The 25484-nt window shown below is 33.1% G+C and overlaps 5 protein-coding genes and 1 long non-coding RNA gene across 11 annotated transcripts; 4 read left to right on the top strand and 2 right to left on the bottom strand.

Annotated features, from left to right (window-relative positions):
- Positions 1-1507: 1507 nt before the first annotated feature.
- Positions 1508-3984, bottom strand: LOC138133906 (uncharacterized). The gene is made up of 5 exons (XM_069051915.1): positions 3147-3984; positions 2792-3076; positions 2532-2739; positions 2119-2477; positions 1508-2058 (listed from the first exon to the last, which is right to left on the bottom strand). The coding sequence occupies exons 1-5, from the start codon at positions 3258-3260 to the stop codon at positions 1570-1572; spliced, it is 1455 nt and encodes a 484-aa protein (XP_068908016.1). The 5' UTR covers positions 3261-3984; the 3' UTR covers positions 1508-1569.
- A 2668-nt stretch (positions 3985-6652) lies between these two features.
- Positions 6653-8126, bottom strand: LOC138133695 (uncharacterized). Its single transcript, XR_011160484.1, has 3 exons — positions 7456-8126; positions 7033-7400; positions 6653-6975 (listed from the first exon to the last, which is right to left on the bottom strand). It is a non-coding gene; the product is annotated as an uncharacterized lncRNA (long non-coding RNA).
- A 559-nt stretch (positions 8127-8685) lies between these two features.
- On the top strand, positions 8686-11621 carry LOC138133919 (organic cation transporter-like protein). Of its 4 annotated transcripts, none has more exons than XM_069051934.1 (12): positions 8686-9043; positions 9487-9569; positions 9626-9732; positions 9788-9849; positions 9922-10006; positions 10103-10206; positions 10264-10409; positions 10462-10878; positions 10937-11009; positions 11062-11168; positions 11224-11396; positions 11453-11621. In XM_069051934.1, exons 2-12 carry the CDS (start codon positions 9536-9538, stop codon positions 11567-11569), a joined length of 1425 nt encoding a protein of 474 aa, XP_068908035.1. In that variant the 5' UTR covers positions 8686-9043; positions 9487-9535; the 3' UTR covers positions 11570-11621. The 4 variants fall into 4 exon arrangements, with proteins under 4 accessions (XP_068908035.1, XP_068908036.1, XP_068908033.1 ...); XM_069051935.1 differs by having other exon boundaries at positions 9616-9732; positions 10255-10409; XM_069051932.1 differs by having other exon boundaries at positions 8688-9043; positions 10255-10409.
- A 2720-nt stretch (positions 11622-14341) lies between these two features.
- Positions 14342-17344, top strand: LOC138133816 (organic cation transporter-like protein). Of its 2 annotated transcripts, XM_069051776.1 has the most exons (12): positions 14342-14374; positions 14630-14771; positions 14819-14925; positions 14991-15058; positions 15115-15172; positions 15750-15853; positions 15994-16148; positions 16199-16606; positions 16664-16736; positions 16794-16900; positions 16952-17136; positions 17193-17344. In XM_069051776.1, the coding sequence occupies exons 2-12, from the start codon at positions 14738-14740 to the stop codon at positions 17307-17309; spliced, it is 1416 nt and encodes a 471-aa protein (XP_068907877.1). In that variant the 5' UTR covers positions 14342-14374; positions 14630-14737; the 3' UTR covers positions 17310-17344. The 2 variants fall into 2 exon arrangements, with proteins under 2 accessions (XP_068907877.1, XP_068907876.1); XM_069051775.1 differs by lacking the exon at positions 14342-14374 and having other exon boundaries at positions 14420-14771.
- Positions 17345-18863: 1519 nt separating this feature from the next.
- Positions 18864-21311, top strand: LOC138133559 (major myo-inositol transporter IolT-like). Of its 2 annotated transcripts, none has more exons than XR_011160411.1 (10): positions 18864-18942; positions 18994-19100; positions 19148-19215; positions 19268-19355; positions 19407-19718; positions 19772-20179; positions 20232-20304; positions 20353-20459; positions 20509-20693; positions 20745-21311. XR_011160411.1 is itself a non-coding variant. In XM_069051508.1 (10 exons), exons 1-10 carry the CDS (start codon positions 18909-18911, stop codon positions 20859-20861), a joined length of 1497 nt encoding a protein of 498 aa, XP_068907609.1. In that variant the 5' UTR covers positions 18864-18908; the 3' UTR covers positions 20862-21311. The 2 variants fall into 2 exon arrangements, 1 of the variants encoding a protein (XP_068907609.1); XM_069051508.1 differs by having other exon boundaries at positions 19407-19510; positions 19564-19718; positions 20509-21311.
- Positions 21312-22851: 1540 nt separating this feature from the next.
- LOC138133588 (putative metabolite transport protein YfiG) lies at positions 22852-25214 on the top strand. Its single transcript, XM_069051529.1, has 11 exons — positions 22852-22932; positions 22985-23094; positions 23143-23210; positions 23258-23345; positions 23614-23717; positions 23825-23979; positions 24034-24444; positions 24504-24576; positions 24628-24734; positions 24795-24976; positions 25030-25214. Exons 1-11 carry the CDS (start codon positions 22890-22892, stop codon positions 25144-25146), a joined length of 1458 nt encoding a protein of 485 aa, XP_068907630.1. The 5' UTR covers positions 22852-22889; the 3' UTR covers positions 25147-25214.
- Positions 25215-25484: the final 270 nt, after the last annotated feature.

Here is a 25484-nt window from a genome sequence, read left to right as displayed (position 1 = left end):
GACAATTAAACATAGTAAGGAAGACTGTCTAGATCTATTCAAATTTCAGCGACGCGCGATACTAGCGACGCGCTAACGTAGGGCCGAACTAGATGTATAATAAGTTGCATATTCTTCAATGATTGCAATCGAATGTATAATTAGTTGCATACGGACATATTTTTTTGTTTTTATTTACCTATTTTTCATATTATGGTTTTATTTATTAAAACACAAAGACAAACAATTATCCAAACATTTTGTTTCATTATTTTTAGTTTTCTTATAAAGTTTTTAATTTTGAAATTGTTTTTCGCTTATAACGATCCATGTAATAATACTCGTAGATTATCTTTTCTCTGAGATTGAGTTCACAAATTTTGGTACGTTGAAAAACCTATAACACTTTGCCTGAGAATTTTGATGAATGTGCACGTTCTGGGACAACTACAGGATCAGGAATCACAACTTCTGTAATTCACATAGTCATTAAAATCTTCGAATTGTCTGGAAAAACTGTTATTTTGTGACACTGTGAATCTGGAACGAAAAACTGATGGGAATGGCACGGCACACATATAAAATCTAGTTTTTTGAGAACTTGGAAAATAATTTTGTGAAAAGTGGTCTTGCCAAATGAGTGAATTTTGTAGTTTTGAAGGAAGTATTCCAGAAGTATCTAAAACCTTTATCCACCTTTTTTCAATTCTGAAAATAACATTTTTTGTAATAACTTTTTTTTCGAAAGTATTACTTACCGAATACGAACTTTTTGGTCAAAAACTATTCAAACAAGTTAGTCAGGCTTCGACATCGCAGGTAGAAGAGGCTCGGGACAAGTACGAAAGTCGTTTTGGATTATTTTATAATTTTTATCATAACGAAATTGATTAGCAAATTTTTGACAATGATTAATAAAGATTTTTGAAACGAACAAATTTGATTTTTTGAATAAATCAAATTTCTCGCTGTCAACGTAAATATCCGATTCATCATCGACTAAATACGGTTATTTAGTTCGGTCCTACGCTAGGGTTGCGCTAGCATCGTCCACGTCTCCTAGGTTTTATATGGACTTTAACAGTCTTAATTCGTTATTGGTCTGTGGATTTTTATATTTATTTAATATCACTGACCTCTAGAGATCAGTGATTTAATATACAGAGTGTTGGTATTAACAAAACATAGATACATATTTACTATTAAAAGAATTAATTCTTCCCTATATGTACACTTCTATTCATTAAAAAATGGTACAGCAAATTAAATATTAACTTTCAAAAAATTCATAAAAATAAGAATACTGTTGTAAAAATTATGCGATTCTATTCGATGTTCGTTATTAATTAGTAGGGCCCGGATTGTAGGCAATTAAAAAGTCGGAAATAGGTGCCTAAAATAGTCCCTTAAACTACTGCAAATAGTCCCTTAAAAACTGAAAATAAGCCATACTAGGTCCTTAAAGTTGTGGTTAATTAAATTAAAAAATGTGTTTTTAAAGTTTTAAGTAGGTACACACAACAAGATATTTACTAATTATTTTTTATTAATTAATATACAATACTACAAGTTTGTTAGTTATTTACATTGTTACGTATTTACATTGCATACAAGATATTGCTCTAAATTTTCTACTTTAAAACATTGTCGGTTATCCACCAAAATGGACTTATATTTTGAAAAACTTCTTTCTACCTCGCAAGAGGTAATGGGCGCAAATTTGTAATAAATTTCTTCCATTTTGGTGTCATGTTCCGGCACATCTTCACCTCTAAAAATTCTTGCCAATTCTAGAAGAAATTTGTATCCAGGATTTTTTTCAGTAACATCTTCAAGTTTTTTTAATGCTACTGCTGCTACAGGGCCTGGAGATTTTTTTAGGGAGGTAAATACGTTTTCAACAATTTTGATTGAATCGGTTAAAGGTAACCCATTTTTTTCCAATTGAGTAATACTTTCGCAGATTATTTTAAAATTACTGCGAACATAAATTAATTGGTTTTTTATTCCGGGTTTCTTCATTATAGACTGTGCTTTTTGAATAGCAACAGCAGAACTTCCATCAAAGGACATGACAACCTGTGAGTAGTTAAAAACAGTTTAACAATCAATTAATTTGCTTATCTTTTATATACTTACTTCTTTAATGGAATCAAAGTGTTCGCTGTAAAACATAGCAGCCTGAAGCCATGTTCCCCATCGTGTTAAAATTGGCTGTGGAGGCAGTGGCATTTCTTTTAGTTTTTCTTTGTACATTTCAACTCTCAAAGGTGCCTTAACGAAAATTTTTTTCACGTTCGAAATTAAATTATCCACATCTTCATATTGATAGCGAATTTTTTCAGCCACTAGATTTAAAGCATGCGCTAAGCATGTGACATGCACAATTTTTGGATAAAACACCTTAAGGTGTCTACCAGATTTTATCATATATGGTGCTCCATCCGTTACAAACAAAAGAAACTTTTCAGCAACAACTCTGGTACTCCACAAGATTTCTACGCATAGAAATTTTAAATCAAAATAAATTTTAAAAAGTGAAAAACCCTTACCTAAAGATTGATTTACGAATCTAGCTATTGTCTCATGATTTGTTCTTTCTAATTGTTTAGACGCCAAAAGATAAGATTTTCCAGGTTCATCTTCTGAAAGTTTCCCAACCAGACAATTCGCCACATATCGCCCAAGTGCATCTGTTGTTTCGTCAACTGAAACCCATATGTTAAAAGGATCCAGCTCATTCCGAATGCGGTCAATAGTCTAAAAGTGAAAATAATTTTAAATTAAATATTAAAAGATAGTATGTTCATACATCTTTGTAGCATTTTGGTAAATAATTTTTCCGTAAAGTAGACTCATCCGGAATTTTTCTACCACAATATTTTGTCAGAAAATTCTGAAACGCAGGATTTTGTAGTTTGTGCCATGGTATATTGGCAGCTAAAAAGACGTTACAAAGTTCCATATTGAATGTACTATTTGCCGATTCCTCCAAGTTCTGTGTCAGCAACGTTTGCCGAAGCGGTGTCATAATGTTCTCTTTATGGATGGCCGTTTGCTCATGCTGTTGCAAGTGACATTTTTTTTCGCATATAAACTACAAAAAATAAAATTTTCAAATAAGTATAAAATATAAAATGACATATTTTTAATTATGCTTAACTTACCAGTTTACCACAAGCTTTACAAAACATTTCTCGGGTTGATTTTATTTCATATAAATCTTTCTTGCTTGTCCACTGTAATATTTTTTCGCGTAAACTAATTTTTTGTTTCGGCATTATGTTCACTTTAAACAGGTTCACAAGAAACACGACCACTGCACGGAGATAAAGTAAACGAGAAATGACAAATTTGTAATGCTTATATTTACGTCTCCCACCAAATTTCAGAGGAGATGGTTAATTTTATATTTCTTAAATTTTTAGAAAATGACACCCTTAAGGTTTCTCTTATTGTTTCACTTCGGGATTTTAATTTTCGTTTTTATGGCAAGGACCATTTTATAAACGTTAAAGCTTCTAACAATACCTAAGTATCAGAAAACATTAGACCGCGTATACCTGCACCCCTTCGAACAGAGGCAAACAGATAAACTCTGTAATTTATGCCAGTCCAGTCTAATGGTTTGTGGTACTTAGGTATTGTCGGAGTATTTACCGCTGACATCATGGTCCCAACCGTAAAAGCGAAAAAGTAATTCCTGTATTGTACTGCACTTTGTACATTTCAGTAATTACATCTCCTTAAATTTTAAAATCATAAAGCATTGTAAATTTTATTGAGGTACCACTTTTACATTTTCAATACCGTAAACTTCCCAGAATTCGAAAATTGGGAAAAAACCGCAAAAATGAAATTGATTTTTGGTCATTTTAGGCATGTTCAGGCAGTTAAAAGGTAAAATAGGTATTTAAAGGGCATTTTAGGCCGAATAGGCAGAATCAAATATGGCTCTAATTACTCTAATTAAGCCAGAAATCATTTATAGACAAGTTTCATACATGTGCCTTAAAAAATACAAATAGTCCATTTTGCCTAAAATCCGGGCCCTATTAATTAGCGATCGTTGTTTTAACGATTGGTTATATTATAACAATTATGAAATATTTCATATTCTATTTGAGTCATTTCAACGAAAACAAACGTCACTACCATAGTTAAAATAACGCTTGTTACGAAGCTCTCGCTAAATAACGATTGGCAAAAATACTACAAACATATCATGTAAAATTCGTAATTTTTGACAGCAATTGAAAAAATTTCACAATGAATCCTGTCGGAATCGAATTTCATTTTAACTTTGGAGTTGTTTTGAGAAATATCATTTATCAGTAAATACGTTAATTATATAGTCACATCGTGATCATTTTTCTTTATTATTTTGTAGAAGACAGTCTAGACTGCAATATAGATACCTACGAGATCACCAGAATCCGTTTGAAATGCCTTTCGAAAGATTTATAAAAGTGTTTCGATTAGGCAAAGAGGAAGTACAACTACTTATCGAAGAATTGGCAGATTTTAATGATAATGTTGGAGGCAGAAGAGATAAAATTCCTTTTTATATGAAAGTATTAATTTTTTTGAATTTTGTGGGAAGTGGAAGTTTCCAAACCGGTGTAGGTAGAGACATGAATTTAAGTGTTAGCCAACCTGTTGTTAGCCGCATCGTTAATAATATTAGTCATTTATTTACCGTGCATCTTCTTCCACGATACGTGAAATTTCCAACTTCTGAAGAAGGAATTGCTCATGTAAAAGCCGGATTTCTCAATACTCAAAATTTTCCTAACACAATAGGAGCAATAGATTGCACTCATATAGCAATAATTACTCCTAAAGTAGACCACCCCATTATGCCGGCTGCAGCATATCTGAATCGCAAAGGGTACTATAGTATAAACATGCAAGGTATATGTGATTCAAGGATGGTTTTCTTAAATGTAAACTGCAGATATCCTGGAGCAACTCACGATTCTGCGATATGGGAAATGTCAACAGTTTATAATTATTTAAGAAGACGATATGAAGAAGGTGTTCGAAATACCTGGCTTATTGGAGACTCGGGATATCCTTTGCAGCCATGGTTAATGACACCCATTAATGGTACGTTACCACGTATCCCACAAAGATTGTATACTGATAGGCATTGCCAAGCTAGAAATGTTATTGAACGAGCATTTGGTTCTCTAAAGCAAAGATTTAAATGCTTAATTAAAACGCGAGTTTTATATTATAAACATCCGATTGCTGCTCAAATTGCATATTCTTGTGTAATTTTACATAATATTTGTCGACTTCGTAATTTGCCCGAAATAGAAGAAGAAGAAGAAGAAGAGGAAAATGATGAAGACGATGAAGAAACGCCAATAGTGGACAATAATATTAATATTTTGATGGAAGGTCGTCTAGTTCGTCAGCAGTTAGTGGCTTTAGTGGCACAACGTATTTAGGATAATATTTTTGAGAAATTTACCAAATAAAAGGAATTACAAAATATTTAAATAATTTATTTTGAAACTTTAAACGAAACTAAACAAATTAATGAAACTCAACAATTACGGCTTATGCAATTTTTTCAAACGATGAAGCCAACGTATTTACAGAACTGCTAAGTGTTTCAATGGACCTTGCAATCTCCCGTGATGATTCCACATACATTTGGGCAGACTCTTGCAATCTATTAACGTTGCTTTCACGTTTTTTTCTTGTAATATATTTTTTACTAATCCTTCCACTGGATAATTTTGAAGATGTGTTAAATTGACTATTTGAGGTTGATATTCAGGCAAATTTTCTTTCTCAACGATTAAATTTGGCTTATCTGGTAACTCCGGTGTTACTATTTCATCTGTGGCTGCGTGTTGTGGATGAATTTCATCCGGCAAATCCATGCACCCCACAACTGATACAAGACCACAAAGTCTTAACAGTCTGTTATCAAGTTCTGACAATGCTTTGTTTTGGTACTCTCCCCCTCCAGTTTTATAAAAATGGTCTTTATTAGTTCGCGCGTTTTTTTTTATTTTACACTTCCAATCAGCAATGATGGTCTATAAAATTAAAATCATACAGTGCAAAATGTTCTGGCTACGAATACTTACTGATTTCCACATGGAAAGATCTTTCTTTGCGCCGTTTTCTACACTATTTAAATGATTTTTTAGTTCATTCCATTTTTCCTCAACATCATTTATATCTTGAGGAGCAATTTTAGAAAGAACTAAATTTTTATTATTTTCCAGGAAATTTACAATAATTTCCTTTTGCTCTAGGTTAACTTTCTTTCCTCGCTTTTTTTTTAGATCCATTTTTAAATTCAATAGGTACACTTTTAAATCAATCAAACTTAATGACGGTTTCAAATTTGACATAAAACTTCAAAAATCATGGCATTCATTTAACAATATCGTTATGTTGTAATGAATAAAGATATCGTTAAATTTGTTTTAAACAGAATGCAAGTTATGATATCGAAATCGTTGTTATTATAATTTAACGATATAGTTATTTTAGCGATCGTTATCTTATTACATAGTGCAAACAGAATCGCACTAATTGAGAACTTGACGGTAACGTTTTCTGTTAGCGTTATGTAACGTTTTAACGCTAAAAAGAAGTTACATTAGCAAAATATTCCTAAAATTGAGTGCACCACTTGTACCACTTTTTATTGAATAGAAGTGTACATCCACTTTACAGTTGGTGCAATTTTTAACAATAATCTTCGGTAAAGAGTTTGGTACTTGAGGCTGTGAGGATTTGGCAGTGCTTGGCAGTTGAGAAGATGTACCCATTTCATTTTCCGCACGACTAGTAGAAGAAGTACTAGGCTGATTTTCTCCTATCCCCAAAATTTTATTGGAAATGGAAATCTTATTTGCTATGGATTCCTCCACATACGACTCTGCCACGGTCGTACTCTTCCATCCTCCACGCCTCTTTAGAGATAATATGTCTCCTCCAGCATCGACAAGGATGGTGGCAGAGGATCTAATGATAATAGTAAATAATATATGAGTGTATAATATACGAGTTTATAATAATTACCTTCTAAAAGTGTGACCACTATACTCATGTGGATTTGTCAAGCCAAGATATTTAGCAATGTCACTAGGTATTTTTCCAAAGGTATTAATCCCGACTGGTTGGGTGGAACATTTTCCATTTCGATAAAAAACAAATAATCGCTTATGTTTTGTATGTGAAGGTCTAAGGGAGACATATCTTCTATAAATTTCAACCATATTTTTGATGTCATGATCTCTTCCATCAATGACAAAAGTTCGGGGTTTATTGGTTTTCGTGTCAGGTATTTTCACTACTAAGATAGAACCAGTGTCTTCTATATCTTTAGTGCTCATCTTGAGAAACTCTTCCCTTCTACACGCGCCTGCAATTCCAAAAATAGACACGACCTGCAGTTTTAGAATATTATAATTAATTGAAAATAATTCCAATGAAGTTATTTACCTTCATCATCAAGTATGTTTCGTCTGGTGCTTCATTAATAAATTTGTAAATTTGGTCCTTGCTGAATATTTTAGACTTCTTACATTGATAGCCTGCCGATTGCCGTTTCATAAACGCAGTTAATTTAAAAAAATGTTTAAGGTCGATGTTTTTTTTTATCAGCAGCGAAGACTTTACCATAAAGTATTCCGACCAAAGACTTGATGGTTTTACATGTTTAGCCCTGTCAGCAAAATAAGCTAGACACACATTTTCCGTTACATTCATTTCGACCTTGTTCCTTCTTGAACACCAGTTCGTACTGTTGGCGAGACTTTTGGGGTAGTAAATTTAAAGTAGCTTTACGTGCAGCTTCAAATACTTCCGGGGGAATATTTTCTTCATTGTTTTCACACATTTTTTCAAAAATTTGTTTCCACTTTACAAATGGCGTCTTAAATTCGTACACTTTGTTTACAAACTGGGTGCTAAACAACGCAGGTAGCACGTGGCGATCAACGCACGCTGATGTAGTTGTCACATTGTCACAATTTAAAAAATCACAAATAAAATAATTACTAAAAGTAAAAGGTTATGATCGTAGATAAAATGTTGTAAGACATACGTGTAAAAAGTTCCTTTGTTGCACTCACATTCTTTAAAATACTCCCTCGTACGTCGGTCGCATTTTAAACCCGTTCGTGCAATAAAGGATAACTTTTTACACTTATATCTTAAATAACTATTTTATTATACCTGAATCATAATCCCTGTTTTTGACACTAAAATGCGTGCGAAAAAGGGCCTTTAAAACACTAAAGCTTTAAGGGTTGCTTAGGTAACAACAAATTCACCTACATTTTGAACAATGATAAATAGACATTGACACACGATTTATGATAGCAACGAAACAACAACAATTGACCATTTCTATATCAACGATTAATGACACAGATTACCTCGGAAAAGGTATTTCAATTTGCTTTTTTTTGTTAAAATTTTCAGATTTTAGTGCAGGTATAATAAAAAATAGCGTATGATACACGTTTATAAGGGCCTTTGAAGCACTTGCGACGTTAAAAGCACTCAGCGTCGTGCTCTTAAACTCGTCGCGCGTGCTTTAAAGACTTCCTTATATTATAAACTTGTATCATAATATACTATTTCCTGACTTTATGAAACCTCGAGTGTAATTCGGCCAGACAATTTAATGAATGAGCAATACAATAATTTAATTTTTTTATTTGGTATTAAAGGTATTAGATGCATAGCAACCAAAGGTATAAGTTACCTGAGTGTTTTTGCCGGACAAATTCCCTCATGTAATGAAAACAGTTGATGTTGACCAATAGTGTGCCGAATATCCCGAAAAAATCTAGTCGTGGTCAGAAAATGCGTCTTCCTGTGACAAAATTCTCCCTTCCGGCGAAAAAAACCCGTTGACAAGGCTTTTGTTTCAAATTAATAATCGAAATGTCAGAAAATTATTTTGACGTTTTCCGAAATGGATTTAAAAATCGTTTCGGAAACGACTCCAGCAGTGATATCGACTACAGTGTAAAATCAATTTGGAACACAACAGCTAAATTGTTGCAGGAAAAGTACCATGGTGAGTACAAACTAACCTTTAATTCGCTTAGTGAAGTTCCGAATCTTATTCCAAGTTTGTTAACTGTGTATTTAATAATTAAGCTCTATTTTTGTTTGAATTGTTCATTCGGGAATTTGTCTAGATGAATATAACTCGACCTCCTTTTTTTTGTTCGGAAAATTTTGAACATATTAGACTCAAAGTTTGTTGCCAAGCAACAAACTTTTCGTCATATGATCAAAATTTTCCGAAAAAAAAGGAGGTCTTGTTATATTATAATTGATAAAAGTTAGGGCAAACTTTTATCCGCTGTCAAAGTGACAAAATCACAGCGCGCCTTATGAGATTTTTTATACATGAATTAAATTGTCAGAGAAAAAAACCGAAAATGTTCTCCATTGTTCTCTAGAGCGAAAAAATTATCAGCAGATATTAATTATTAAAAAACTATATATTTCTAGGATGCTAATTTGATTGTCAGATACCTAAATCGCTTGTCAAATTTTGAATATGCGTCGGGTCTCATTTATAAATACTGAACCATGTAAGTATACGATTTTGTTTAGTTTTTCCATAATATCACTAAGAAGTACTTTTCAGCTGAACGAGAATATTTCGATGAGTACGACAATTACAATGAAACGAGTCTGTGGTTCTTTATGATTTACATTCTCAGAACTTTTGTTCCCTTCTGCTTGGCTTTACAAGTAAAAGAAACAAATGAAACAAAATCAAACAAAACATTAACTTTGAATAATATAGGTAGGTCCTTTTGAGTGTCAAGAAAGTGTTGATCTCTATATTGAGTTAATAGGTCGTCCTAGGTAAGAATATGAAATCAAAATTTAAGTTAATCTTATAATCGAACATTTAATGTACTTACAATCATTTTGTAGCTTTAACGATTCCATATTTTTTCCGATCACTTGCAAGGACTACAGCAAAATGGAATCTTTTTGGCCGGTGCAGTTAAAAGAAGCGGTACAACAATACAGTTAAAAATTTCATATTTTCAGTTTTAAATTCAAAGACTTGCAATAATCAATTCTAGTGTATTTTTATCGAGTTGTTTTTCAGGAAAATAAAAATTGTTATCGCGACTATGTAGCACTGAGAATGAGCATCATTAAGAGTATTGGATTTTCCTCAGGAAGCATCATTGGAGGAGTATTGTCAGATCTGTAAGGAATTGTTTAAAATTAATATTCTCCCAAAACCTGAATTTGAAGATTTGGAAGACGTATTATTACTTTTTATTCGGCCATTGTGTGGAACATATCAGCGTGGATTTTGGTATTTTTAACAAACAGACACTTTATAGAAATATGGTACATTCTAGTCGTTGCGTCTTGTAGTGTCGTTTCAGTTGTCACATACGTAACATGTTATTAGTTCCAGATGATATGATGACACATTTTGTAATATTTCGGTTGTAGTTGGAGAAATTGCCAGCAAAAGGACTCGGCTTCTGTCTGCTTATACAATCCCGAGCTATGTAGTAGGAGATTATTTAATAAGACATTTGTCCAAAGTACTATTAGTATGGAAATATTTACTAATTTTCATTGCTGCCACAAATTCAATTATGATCTTTGCCTGTTGGTACACTCCAGAGTCACCAAGATGGTTGTTAAACAAAAACAAAAAAGAGCAAGCATATAAACAACTGAGCGAAATATCAGGACTTGTTTATGAATTAAAACAAAGAGATGATGCGCCAGAAAATAATATTTCTATGGGTTATGGAAAAGTCTTCTGGAAAATGTTGTCATTTATGGTACGAAGAAAACTAAAATGTTTTTTAATAATTTGCCTGTCGATGAGTATCGCTTCTCTACATTATACTTTCGCAAGTATGTTCACTTAACAAGGAAATCCATATTTTAACCTGGGCACATTTTATGACTCAAGAAACAAAAGCAATTATACATTATTTCGACAAAGTAGATCCCACATCTTTAGCAACCGCAGCAGAAGGAATTGGGTTTGACGAAAACAAAATAACCTTTTATGAATATTTATTACCCTCTTTGTAGTTATCTGTTTCTTCTTCCCATATATATATTTCTGGGTAAACGTTGTGGATTATTTTTTATATTTGTCATGCAGACATGTGAAGCTCTAATGGCAATTCTTTTGCCGGGTTTGCTGATATTCCGTAACTTATACAAAGTTGCTCTATTTTTATTTCATTTCAGATACAAAGACTTACTATAACGTGTTTTCTATGATTACTGGCGTAGCTGGCTTGTTGTTGATCTGGCTCTATTTTTTGGATCTTTTTCCAACATTTCTCAGAGCTTCTGCAATGAGTTGCAGTTTTTGTATTTTTGGTGTAGCTACGGCTTGTAGTACTATAGTGTTCAGCAAAGTACAAGTGATCAATTACTCGAAATAAGAAGATTTCTCTAAAAGCATATGTTTTAGGTTCTTGATCAATTTCAGTTTTACATAGCGTTTCTAGTAGCAGGATTATTGGGGACGACAGTTTTGATGTTACCACCTGCACATAATCAAGACTTATCAAATTTGAAATTAACTTGAAAAATTAAAATATATATCAGCATTTTTTTCCCGTAAATTTTGTTACATTCAACTTATTTTTATTTCCCTCCACCACCCGGCGGCACGGCAATTTTGCCGGAATACATACACTATTACGGATAATACTATCAAGTAATAGTGCAGTGCTAATCAACATAATTGCCGGCGTTTCGCCTCCACATTTTGACTTTGTTGTGTTTTTATATTATGTTCTATGTCAATGTTAAGGAACTTCCTCACGATATGACATGAGTATAATAATATACATATATACCTTTTTGAATTTCAACTACCAATGTGTTCCCTAAATCCAGAATTTTAAAATTTTTAAAAAGAGATTGCGGTACTATTGCCGTTGCTGAAATTATAAGTGTAAAATCGAATTTTTTTCTAAACACCAAAGATTTCTCATAAAGGAGAGCTCTAAATATTTATTAATTTTTGTGTTATATGTCTGTGTTATATTATGTGAATTATTTAATATTGATTATAATAAATACATAATTAAATAAATTGTAATTAATAACTTTTATAAAAATGTAAACTATTTTTTTCAAATTACACACTCTATTTTTGATGAACTTGTGTAAACAGCATTCACGTTGTTTTGGCATAATGGACCATGGAAATTTTGCATTTAATTTGGTATTGGTAGTAGGTAAAGCCGTCTGTTGAATTAGGTTCTGTTTTTCTAAGCTTTCTAAGCGTCAACGCTAGTGCATTGTTGTCAGTTTTCCTAGTTTGCAATAGTGTGTCCAACGTTTAAAAAATAAATCATGGCCACGCAAAAAACTAAAGTCTTGTCTCTTGCGTTTCTGTATCCAGAATTTGCCAACTAAGAATGTCCCAACTGCATCTACCCAAGGAACAGAAGGAAGGGGATTGAAGAACTTGGAGAAACTATACACGATCGCGTCGTCTTGGGTGTGGCTGCTCGGGTCCTGAAGGATCGACATTCTCTGATTCGTCTGGCTGCGATCCATGAGTGGGGAGGGGTCGGAGACTTCTTATTCAGGGCTGCACGTAGAACTGAAGCCACCGAGGACTCAGGCCTCAGAGTGCGATGGAAGAAGAGACTGTTTACCTAACACATGGCTATTCTCGAGATACTCAGTTTGTGCGGCAGCTGGTCAACAAGATGACTGCTGAGAGAAGAACATTGTAGGATGGAGGCGCTACGCTCAGCTCGCCTTGTTTCCCACAAAATCCGGAAAATTATTTGTCTCTTCCAGATGAAATATCATACATTGAACCTTCTCCCTACAGAAGTACAATGTAGTGGATAAACTCTGAGCACTATCTCTAGCACAGAAGCGACTGGTAGGTTGAGCTCGATAAGTTGAGGAAAACAGAGAGATTCATGGTTTCATCCCAACCAATCTAAACTCTTCAGAACGAGAACACTGCAGTTAATAAAACTGAGACTTTCTGGTGACAACAGAACTTGATATAGCGACATTCCGCTGGAAGTGACTTACGGAAGAAAGGGAGATAGGGGTGAAAGTAAAGAAAGCATTTAAAATAAATAATGATAAAATGATGCTGCCAAAAATAGAAAGTTGAGAGCAGAAGAAGAACATTATGCTAAATAAGAGTAAGTTGAAGGAAAAAAAAAGTGAGAAGATGTATAATAGATGACGATTTGACAAACGAAGAAACGAAAACACAAACGAAGTTAAGAGAGGTGGCTAGAGAACAGAAAGGAAAAACGGTGAAAATAAGATACAGGAAGATACAGATAAATGAGGAATGGTTTATATCGGATGAGAGAGAAGAGAAACCGAAGAAAAATTTTCAGAAGAAGGAGAGAAGAAGACAAGATGAACCGGCGAGAAAAGGTATAAAGAGAAGTTGAATAAAAAGGTAGATCGACAGAGAAAACGGAAACCGGAAAAGAGGCACAAAGGGGAAAGTCGCTACCGAAAGAGTACAAATGGGAAGGTCAAGGGACAAAAAGAGAAAAGAAAAAGGGAAGAGCTACCGACTGAATAATAACAAGAGTGAAATTAGGGATTAAAGAAAATTGACAAGAAAAGGGAGAAGAAGATGGAAAGAAAAGTTCATATAGGCAATAAATGGTGGAAAATAATGACAATATACAGCAAAGAGATGAAGACAACAAGAAGACGTGTCGAAGACGCAATGAAAGAAAACAGGGAAGATCGTACATATACTCTTGGCTCCCTTCATGGGCATGGGTTAGGTACTTGAGCGCCGCAGTCAGAAAAATTTGCGGGTAGCGTTAAACTCGTTAATTGCTTATTCAGGATCGCTCAGAACGAAGAGACGCTGAAGATAGTTATACTGCAGATACTCTTATTTGTATTCAAAGTAATGAAATTTCTTATATGTAACATTTCTACAAGTTACAGACACGTTAACACTATAATTTTAATAAAGAGTGTTCAATTGTATGTCTTTTAACACAAGTATGAATTTGAAAATATCTAAGAGAGACGTGACAGGATGCAAGGACAATACAGATGGATTTGTGATTGACGCGCATAATAAATCACATTTTTAATGATATTTTTTTATGAAGAGTGCCCTGGATATCCATTGAGAGCACTGCTTCAATCCTTCTTAGCAAATGGAATTTTGTTTATTTTATCGCCAATTGGGAATAAAATTCCCATGATTTGAACAATACGAAAACTTATTCGAATGGAAACTAAAATAAGTTACAAATTCCAATGGGAAACTTTTACCACAATTTCAAGACTCGGACCCTAGGACTCTTTCTCTCTCTCTCTCTCTCTCTCTCTCTTTCTGCTGTACCTATACTCTGGAGATTTGACAATCAAAGTAATGAATATTAATTTACATTAATAGAGTCCTTACCTTAAAAAAAATATTTAGTACTATAAATATCATTATTCTTAATTGTGAACCGTAAATTAGTTGTTATACTACAAAGTTGAAACAATTTTCTTGTGTGGGTTGTTTAATAGGCTTCTAAAGTAATATTGACAGGTGCTGTTACTTTGACACTTTAGATTCCGTCTTGTCAGCGGATAGACAACAGACTGTCAAAATTACAACATTCTTTTCTTTTTTTAGTCAGAGCATGGTGGGAAACAAAATAAAATGTCACGACTTGTGTCATTTATTTCTCCGTGAATTTTTAACACTCTTTTAGTGAAAACGTTATTAACATCATTATTAACAATGTCACCTGTCATTTTTCGAGAGTCCCAATTATGTAAGTCATGTAGTAATTGCTCAAATTCATCCTAAACACTATTTTAGCTGAACGCGAATTTTTTGAAGAATATAACAAACACAGTACGGGAAATTGCTGGTTTCTTCTCATTTATATTCTTAGAAGTTTTGCTCCACTGTGTTTAGCAGTTCAGGTATTTATAAATGTTAAACAATTTACAGAATTTGATAACAACAAAAATAATATAAAAACGAACAGGTAGAAGTGTTCGAATATCCCGGAAGTGTTGATATTTATATAGACGAATTTTCAATTAATCTTAACAGGTAAAATGAAATACAGATTTCAACTTTTTCCTTATTTAATTAATACTTCTTTATAGCTCCCATAGATTTGCTAATAATAACAGTACCGAACAAGGCTACACTAGGTTGCAATCTGTAAGTCAATAGTGATATAAATATATAGCCAAGTACCACATTAGCCGGCCATACACGAGCGGAATTTTTGACAGGCCACGGATTTTTTCGAGAAAACCGCAGGCCCGCTCTGGAGGAAGAAATCTGCGGGCCGTGTCTGCGGGTCACAATTGTCATCGTTTTCCAACGACATTCTGGAGTTCTAACCTGCTAGTACCATTAATAACTCTTAAACTGATAAAAATATTATAACTAAAAAACAAAACCTACTCTACGAGAGCTCGGCTCATCGCCTGATCTGTGGCCTGTCTGACTCCTGGATCCGCAGATAAATTAACAGAATTCCGCCGGTTCTCCTCACTCACTAACAGATCACAACTGCCAACGGATTTTTTGAAGAAATTTCAACTGGCCCGACCGGTACCTTAGTGGACTACGACAGGCCTGGAGATCGGCGGATGAGGCCTGCGGGAAAATCAGCAGTTCTGATCGGCGGATCTTGACTGTCAAAAATTCCGTTCGTGTATGACCAGCATTAACCAGAGCTGAAATTAGTCTTCCTAATTTGACGTGGTAGTATCGACATTTTTTGTTTCAGTTTAAAAGAGAAGCCAGCCAGAAAAATCTTGTCTTACGAATGAGTGTTTTTAAAAGTATCGGGCTTTGCTTGGGAGCACTTATTGGAGGACTCTTTGCGGATTTGTAAGATATACAATATCAAAATTTCAATTGTTTCTATTTTTAGCACACGCCTATAATATTTTATGCAAAATTTCACCAAAATTTATGTTGTTTACCTTTCCTCAAAAGATAATCTCGTCAATTAAACTTATTTTTACCAGATATGGAAGAAGAATGGTCTCCTTCTATTCTTGTATAGTTTGGAACATATTAGGATGGATATGGATAATTATACACAACAAACACGTTCTAGAACTAGCCTTTGTGGTCGCCGTCGCATTTTGTAATATTGTAAACGTTGTTACGTTTGTTACTTGTAAATTTTTCATATTCAATGCATACCATTTATTAATACATCTATTACAGTTGGAGAAATCACCACTAAAATGAGCAGACTGTTGGTTATTTACACCATTCCCTACTATTTACTAGGAGTTTTAGTGTTGGATTACACATCGAAAGCAATTCACGTTTGGCAATATTTGATAGGTTTTATTGCCTCAACAAATTGTATTATGATTTTTGCATGTTGGTATACACCTGAATCGGCTAGATGGTTGATAAACAAAAATAAAATTAAGGAAGCATTTCAAGTATTAAATGAGATATCCGGAAAGTTATACACTTTACCCGAACAACAAGAAGAAAATGTTAAATTGAAAAAAACAACGATAACATACCAAATGATGCTTTTTTTGTTTACAAACAAACTGAAACATTTTCTTATAATTTGTTTATCGATGGTCATTGCTTCGTTGAACTATAATTTTGCAAGTACATCGGTGGAATAACAAAATACTAAAATGTAACATTAATCTTTTAAATTTTTAGAACTCAGAGCTGTCATACATTATGTTGACACCGACGAATTTGGATTGTTGTCGATTGGTGCGGAAGCCATCGGGTTTGTAAAAACTCTATTAATTTTAAATAATTTAACAATTATAAATTGCATTTTCAGTTATTTATTCATTATTCCAGTGTACATATTTCTGGGTAAAACACATGGTTTATTTTTTATATATATATTATTATCACTCGCAGCAGTCGTGGCACTTATTACACATGGTTGTTCCTTGCATTACTGACAGGTTAAAAAATAATGGTGTTAGTTCTTAGAGTTTGGAAGAGAAATTTACTACAATACATTTTGCATACTTTTTGGAACAACTGCAGTATGTTTGAACTGGCTTATTTTCTTGGACCTTTTTCCCACATTTCTACGAGCTACTACGATGGGATGCAGTTTCTTCATATTTGGCCTAGCAATAGCTTTAAGCTCGTTGCTTGTCCACAAAGTGGAAGTGAGAAGGTGTACAAAATGAATCTTTCAATTAATACAATTCGGAAATGATTTCAGGAATATCGTGAATGTTATTTTTATGTGACTTTTTTTTTAACGGCGTTATTTGGTGTCACAGTATTAGCATTACCTCGAAGCCATTCTCAAAACCTGCCGAATTATAAACTGAATTGATTATAAAAATCGTAATATATTAATTCTTGAAAATACCATAATCTTATTATTGTATAACTGGTATCCATTTAACGAACCGTAGATGTTGATCGAAACGTTTTTGTTTATAGCAAGGAATTAGGTTCTTTGGAACAGTTTCTGTACCTAATTAAAATAATCTATGTTGAAACTGAAATCCTTATACATTCCACAGGAAGCTGTATTTATACTAATGTAAGTCGATTAAAGATTTTTTTAGCAGATGTAGTTGCTACAAATTATTTCTTTGACCTATCAAGTTAAAGTTTTTAACATATTACGATAACATATTGTTGAAAATTGCTAACCAACACATTAATTACATCAATAAACACTCTCGTCCTGAGATAAATCCTGAAATAAATTCGCGTTTCATGTTTTACGAGTTCATATTTACGAGTTTAATCTGCAAAATGAGTAACAAAACACTTTTTTTTTAAATTTCAACAAATAATAATCTATTCAAATACCACGCGATCTTCAAATTTTCACAAGATAAATTTTTGTTTTAAAGCTCTCTATCAGTACCGAAAATGGATATGAGAAAGCACCCATCATTTTTTTTTTGCATAAATAACATCTTTAATTTTCAATTCTAAAGGGAGATGGATATTTCTATAGGATGACATAGTTATTTACAGTACGAGAGAGGAAGGAAAGCTTTCGTTCACGCGAATTGCGTGATGCAATTCAAGTGAACGAAAGCGGCCTTACTCTCGAATACTGTATTTGGTTTTGCTTGATACCTCCTTAGACTCACGTCTGTAACTTTGTATTCAAAATTTTAAATAAAATAAAAACACATTAAGAATTATATGTTCCTGATGATGACCTGGAAGAGGCAAGTGCCGCGAGGTACTAAATGTTGCCTACAAAATCAAAATTAAAGTACCAGAAAGAATTGGAAAAATTTACACAATGGAAGACCGAGAAACGGATCAAAATAATAGATGAAAATGTTATGATGGCATATTTTAAAAATATAGGAACAGCATCAACGTAATCGCAGTATTCAATGTTCAAGAGTACACTGTTTGTATTTCAAAACTTCGACATCTCCAGGTAAGAGGTTTTTTAATAAGCTTTTAGTGGCTTTAATAAAATAAATGGTACAGGTTCAGCAGTCTTACCTCCTTTTTGAAAACAAAATGTGGAAGCTATCAGCCGAAAAAAGCTACAAAAAACGATGTTTGCAAGTTTTTACTGGAAGCGGCAGACCAAGAGTGGATCCTTCAGAAAGTTGTGGTAATGATGACCATATTCGGTGGTTATCGTTGTAATGAATTATGTAAAATGATGAATTGTTCTAGTTATTATTAGTTATTATTTTCAATATACAAATTCTTTTCATACAATGGATTTTCAATTATGCTTGAGTGAAAACCAGTTAGCGAAAGACAGTGAGCGAAAGTGAAATGAACGAAAGAGAAACCTTCACCCACTGGTAACTATGGATACAGACTCACTTTTTAGGGAGGTATTGAACAAAAGATATTACTAATTTGATTTTAGCAATTGAAATAAATATTGAATAAAGTCAAATCTGCCATATTTAACTGACATAAGTCACAAAACTTTCAAATGCATCGTGTTAGTTTTATAGATTTGGAACCATGTAAATGTTGTGAAATTAAAATCATTACTATTTAACGCAATACTTTTTTAGCTGAGAGGGAATATTTTGAAGAATATGACAAATACAACAAAATAAGCTTGTGGTTTATTCTTGTACTGATTCTCAGAAGTTTTATTCCATTTTGCTACTCTCTACAGGTATTGCATTTTGCTATCACATTTTTGATAAATTTAACTTCGTATAGGTAGGACCATTTTCATTTCCGAAAAGTGTGGATGTTTACATCAAGGAATTTTCAATACAGAATGTTAGGTAAAGTGAGAAATGATGTTGTTGAAAACATACAGAAGTTTCTTATTCGTAGTTTTCAAGGATTTCCTTCGTTTTCCATTTGTAGCAAGAAAGAATACTTTCAAGATAATAACACCATTCTATCATACGCAGATAATCAAGTAAGTTGGTTGTAATATAACAATATGCAGTTTGACCATTTCGTTTTTTAGACCGAGACAGAATGCGACGTAAAAAATGTTGCATTACGTATGAATACTTTGAAAGGATTTGGCTACAGCTTGGGAGCACTATCAGGAGGGGTGCTAGCTGACGTGTAACGTTATCATCATCATTTATCATTATTACAAGATACTCTTAAATCTACAGGTTTGGAAGGAGAATCACAAGTTTTCTATTTTCCATTGCTTGGAACGTAACTTCGTTAGTTCTTGTGTTTGTACACAGTAGGATTTTAGTAGAATCTTTCTACATTATAGCTGTTGGATGTTGCTCTGCTGTCAACGTAATCACACTTGTAAATTGTTAATATCCTATACATTACAAAATATTATGTGATTTAATCGTGACTATACAGTTGCAGAAATAGCAAGCAAAAATAACATAATCCTGGCAGTTTATACAGTTCCGACTTACATATTTGGAGACATTTTATTCCATTTTATGACTAATGGAGTAATAATTTGGAAACACCTGATGGTTATGATTGCCTCAACAATTTTTATCGTGGTTTTTGCATGTTGGTACATACCTGAGTCCCCTAGGTGGTTATTTAATAAAAAGAAGAAAAAAAAAGCCTATGACTTATTAAAAGAAATATCTGGGCTAAAGTATAAAATTGGAATAACTGAGACAACGGAAAAAAATCTTAGAAAAGCTACAGTGTTTCAGAAAATGTTTAAATTCTTGTTTGAAAATAAACTTAAACATTTCATAATATCTGGTTTATTGGTAGCCATTTCTAGTTTAAATTATTCTTGTGGAAGTATGTTAATTTTAAAAATGTTTTGTCACTTTACAATAATATTTCATTCCAGAGCTAAGACTGATATTGCATGACATTCCAATGCGAGAATTCGGATTGTTAGCAAATGTTGCAGAAACCTTGAGGTTCAATACCCGGAAATTCTATTCGCTTTACGTTAATATTTTTTCCAGCTTGTTATTTGTAGTTCCAGTTTATATCTTCTTCGGTAAACGTTGCGGTATGTTTCTCACATACATTTTGATGTGCGTGGAAGGTCTGATGGCACTACTTGCCAAAGGTTGCTACGAACATCATTTACCAGTTAATCATTACAACGTCATTTTCAGAATCGGCAGAAAAAATTTACTACGATGTGTTTAATATTTTCTTTGGATTTTCCACGTTATGTTTAATTTGGCTTTATACCCTATATCTTTTCCCCACTTTCTTACGAGCTACCGCTTTGGGCTATGCTTATTTTATTTTCGGAATGACACTCACTGGTGGTTCGTTTCTTGTGAGCGAAATAAATGTAAGTAATTTGAAAAATGTGCAACAAGAGTATGAAAACATTGTCTTACAGATATTAGGAGAGTTTAATTATTACTTGATTTTATCTCTAATAGGAATTCTCGGATTAACAAGTGTGGCGTTACCAAATATTTCGGGTCAAGAACTCTCCAATACAAAACTAATTTAACAAGTTCTGTATTTATTTGTAACAATACGAATCGTTGTTGCTTACTTCCTTAATGTTTAAATAACTATTATAATACGGTGCGATCAATTAAAAAAAAAATCGAGTCGGCGTGTTACCTATGGCAACCCATGCTATAGCATAGGCTCCAAAGCAAACTCGATTTATTTTTTTAATGATCGCTCGGTATTTATAACCAAAAATAACTAAGGGCCAGTTTCATAATAAACTTAAAGTCGGCTTTATCTTAACGTGACTTTAATGGATTGTTTCAACAATATGATTCTATGGTAAATGGTAAACTTTAATGTTAAAGTCACGGCCTCCTAGATTCATAAGAGACTCGTCTCTTATCAATCTAGGAGGCCGTGGTTAAAGTAACTTTAGGCTGATTATGAAATTGGGGGTAAGAACGTTAAAATAACAATCAGGGTTTTTTTATTGCCAACTTAATTCAACAGGTGGTGGTGGTTTTGGCGAAGATTATAACTACGTTATAATATAAGTGTTTTAACATAACATAACTATTGAAATACAATAAATGTTTCCCATTTAAACAACCATTTATTTTATAATCTAAAAATTAACTACAGGAAATTCTCGCAGTGCTCCCCATTTTGCTCTAAACATAAATTAACTCTTCTCTCGAACGATTCACCAGCATGTTTAATTTAATTTGAAATGTCAAATTTGACTTGTCACTGATGCGGCTGTCACTGTGAAGCCGTCAACAACCGGAAGTTACTCCAGTTGTATAGTGGCCACGGAAATATACTGATAATGTATTCAGTCCCCTTAACGAGGAGGCTAAGTAGTTTATTAGGGATAAGTGCTTGGACAAGATATTTTGCCTGTAAAGACTGCCTGAAGAACGCCAGGTAGTGCTGACCGTTCCTTTGTAATGGTTATAAACAAGGCGGTCTCAAGTTACAGGCCAGGACATTGGCTGTGTTGCCACATTCCCTGGTAGGCCATTCCATGACCTACGATGTTCCTAAAATTTTGAAACTAATTCGACATTTAAAATAAATTTTGACAAGTCCTTGGTGAAATTCGTCAAATTGAATTAAAAATGTCATTTGAGTGTTGCATACCAAATTGCAACTCAAATTATGCGTCTTCTTCAAATTACGTAGGTACCTGTATTTAAGTTTCCATCAACATCAAATGAGGAAATGAAGCCAATTTGCAACTTGGAAAGAGATTTTAAAAATCGAAGAGTGAAGAATTCGCAAAAGTAGCCACGCTTGTGCTAAACATTGTAGGGGAACAAATATCAATATCAAACGAGGGGCCAATAACTTCTAATTACGAAGAAATTACATTTTGGGAAGAAACCCTGCGGAAAATCTTTTGGCTTTAAAAACGAATATTGAAATTAAACTGGGAAGCAACTTACAAGAAATGGGGTGGGATTTAGACAGTAGAGAGAACAAAATTGTCATATTTAAATTGGAAATGCCCACCTCGCGTTAATTTATAACCAAGCAGTTTCAATAGCCCGGAACACCGCAGAGCATTTGAAATATTATCAGTATTATCACTTATTAGTAACAGTAAGGAGCACCGTTATTTTTCTGTCCCCAAGGTGGTTTTAAACTATATATTACAATGCGATAACGCATTTTTGAACTGTCGTAAAATTAGATCACTCATATTTGACAAATGCAAATATAATGACAGGTTTAGTGGATTTCTAATTTTTTCACTAAATGTTGGTGAAGCAATGTTGCCAGACTGTGGTAGGCCATTCCATAGCACACTGTCTTTGGTCAGTGTCATGGCCTGGTAAATGAAGATCGCCTTGTTATAAACCAAATCCGCTAACAGTGACAATCGTTATTGATTGTTATAAGTACGGGACTGAATATATTATATCTCCGTGGCGACTATACCATTTAAAAATAAAATTCAGCATTACCAACTTAAACAGTCCTTGATCACCCCGTATTTTCCTTTCAGTTTTATCCCAATCGGCTACTTCACTGTCATTTTTCTGTCGTCTTACCTGTCAAACAATCACGACACAAAATGCACAAGTTGTCTTTTGTAAATTGGGCTGACACTGAACCTTGTACAAAACTAAAATCACCGAAATTCAAATCCATTTGACGATATCCTTTCAGCTGAAAAGGAATTTTTTGAAGAATACAGAAGATACAGTAGCTCCCTAACTGTTTGGTTCATTCTTCTTTTTTATCTTAGAAGTTTTGCTACCTTTTGCTTGGGCTCACAGGTGTCCACCAAACACTTTACATATAATATGATTTTAAAGTTCTTGTAGGTGGTTATCCTCGAAACTACTGAAGGCGTTAACCTTTACATGCAACACTTTGACTTGGAATGTAACAGGTAAGGATTAATAGTAATGTATTGAACTTAACATATACTTTTTGAAGTTCTCTTGGGTTTTATATATTTCTGTCCAAATGCAAATTTGAGCAAACAGGTATGAGTGTTAACAGATTACAGGAACTGACAAAAAAGGTAACTAACAAATTACTAGCTATTTTAGAAACAACAGTAACTGTTACGGGATTAGTTAAGATATTTATCTACGTTGAAATTGTTTCAAAGACGTCAGTGAATAACAATAAAAGTGAATGAGAAATAATAATACTAAAATATTTGATAAACAAACTTTATATTTAATTATCCTAACATTGGAATTATTTTATCATTCTTGTATTTATGAGTTAGTCTAAAAAGCAAACGTTCAAAATAATCTGTTAAACATTACATAAATATGTTCTAGAGCAACCAAGACTGCAGTCAACAAGAACTTGTCCTTAGAATGGGTATTTATCAAAATGTTGGATACTGCTTTGGAGCAATTATTGGAGGAATTTTATCTGACTTGTAAGGCTTTATTTTCTTAAAAACCTCAAAAAGTTAACATATTAAAACTTAGTACTTGTTAACACAAATTTCTATAACCTACTTCATATTTACTCCTAAAATACCAGATATGGAAGAAGAAGCACCGCCTTGTATTTCTCTGTCGCTTGGAATATTCTGGCATGGATTTTTGTTTTTGTAAAACAAAGATTTTTGTCAGACATATGCTACTTTGGAATTATTTTATGCTGTAGTGTAGTAAATGTCACTACATTTGTAAACTGTTAGTATAATTTAAATATTTATTACAACGCTTTATGCCATTTTTAAATTACAGTTGCCGAAATTGCCGACAAAAAAAACAGAATTTTATGCATTTATACAATCCCGACTTACATAATCGGAGGACTTCTAACAAAATATGTAAGCCGGACAATATCCTCTTGGATGTACCAACAGATTACTGTTGCCTCATCGGTAACCATTATGATTTTCGCATGCTGGTACATGCCCGAATCACCTAGATGGTTATATAATAAAAATAAAAAGGAAAAAGCATACGCCCAGCTATGTGAAATTTCAGGACTTTTATATACATTTCAATTAAACCGCAATTTAGAAAATCCTGAATTAGAAAACAATAACGTTCTATATGGTATGTTTGCATTTTTGTGTCGCAAAACCAAGAAGTATTTTATCCTATGTAATTTACTCATGACTGTCTCTAGTTTGAGCTACAATTCTTTAAGTATGAGCAGGTTTTAACAAGTTTTAACAAAATTTAACATAATCGTTTTATATTTTCAGGATTCAAAAATATCTTACATAAAATATATACTAAGCAATTTGATCTTTTGACACATTCTGCAGAAGTACTGAGGTATTGATAATACATAAATATATTTCATTTTACTGTTACAATGATTTTCAGCTTTTTATTCCTTTTGCCAATTTACATGATTTTAGGTAAACGTGTTGGTCTATGTTTTATGTACTTTTTGTTCTTAACTGTGTTGCTAGTGGCAGTCTTTACATATGGTTTAAGCAATCCTATTTTCTTAATTGAGCAAATTTAGTTTACATCAGTTTTTTTTTCAGATTTTCAACAAGCTTATATCGACATATTTGGAGTGATCTTTAGCATGACTGCCATAAATATAATTTGGCTTTTAATCCTGGATATTTTTCCCACTTTCTTACGAGGTACTGCGATTGGAATTGGTTTCTTTTTCTTCGGTTTTTCAGGAACTCTCGGCTACATTCTCGCCAAACTAATAGAAGTAATACTTAAAATACATAAATCTTTTAAAATACTGAACAAAATATATTTCAGAAAATTGAAATATTTAACTATTATTTAATTTTCTTCGTTACAAATCTGTTTGGTATCATAGTACTGGCATTACCAGATACCACCAATCGAGAATTACCGAATTATAAACTACATTAACAGTTTCATTAAAATTAAAATATTATTGTATGGAGTTTTTCCTTCACATGTACCTACTGTCTTAAAATATACGGAATTTTTGAAATGTTTCCTATTATACCAGTTTCGAAATTTACCACCCAAAAATAATAATCAAGACGGTAATAATCATAATGACAATAAAGTACAGTTGCGGAATTAAAATTTCGGGCACTATTGTCAATGTCAATAAACTCTAAAACAACCTTTATGTTAACCTTATCCTTTACTCTTGTCATGTTTTTGTCTTTTGGGATTAAAAAATTGTCATTTGTGGTATAATAATGGGTAGGCAACATATCAAAGCGATGATTTAATTA

The sequence above is a fragment of the Tenebrio molitor genome, chromosome 6, assembly GCF_963966145.1.
Source record: "Tenebrio molitor chromosome 6, icTenMoli1.1, whole genome shotgun sequence".
Lineage (NCBI taxonomy): Eukaryota > Metazoa > Arthropoda > Insecta > Coleoptera > Tenebrionidae > Tenebrio > Tenebrio molitor.
Note: the sequence above shows the minus strand (reverse complement) of the source record. Positions and strands in the feature narration are given on the sequence as shown.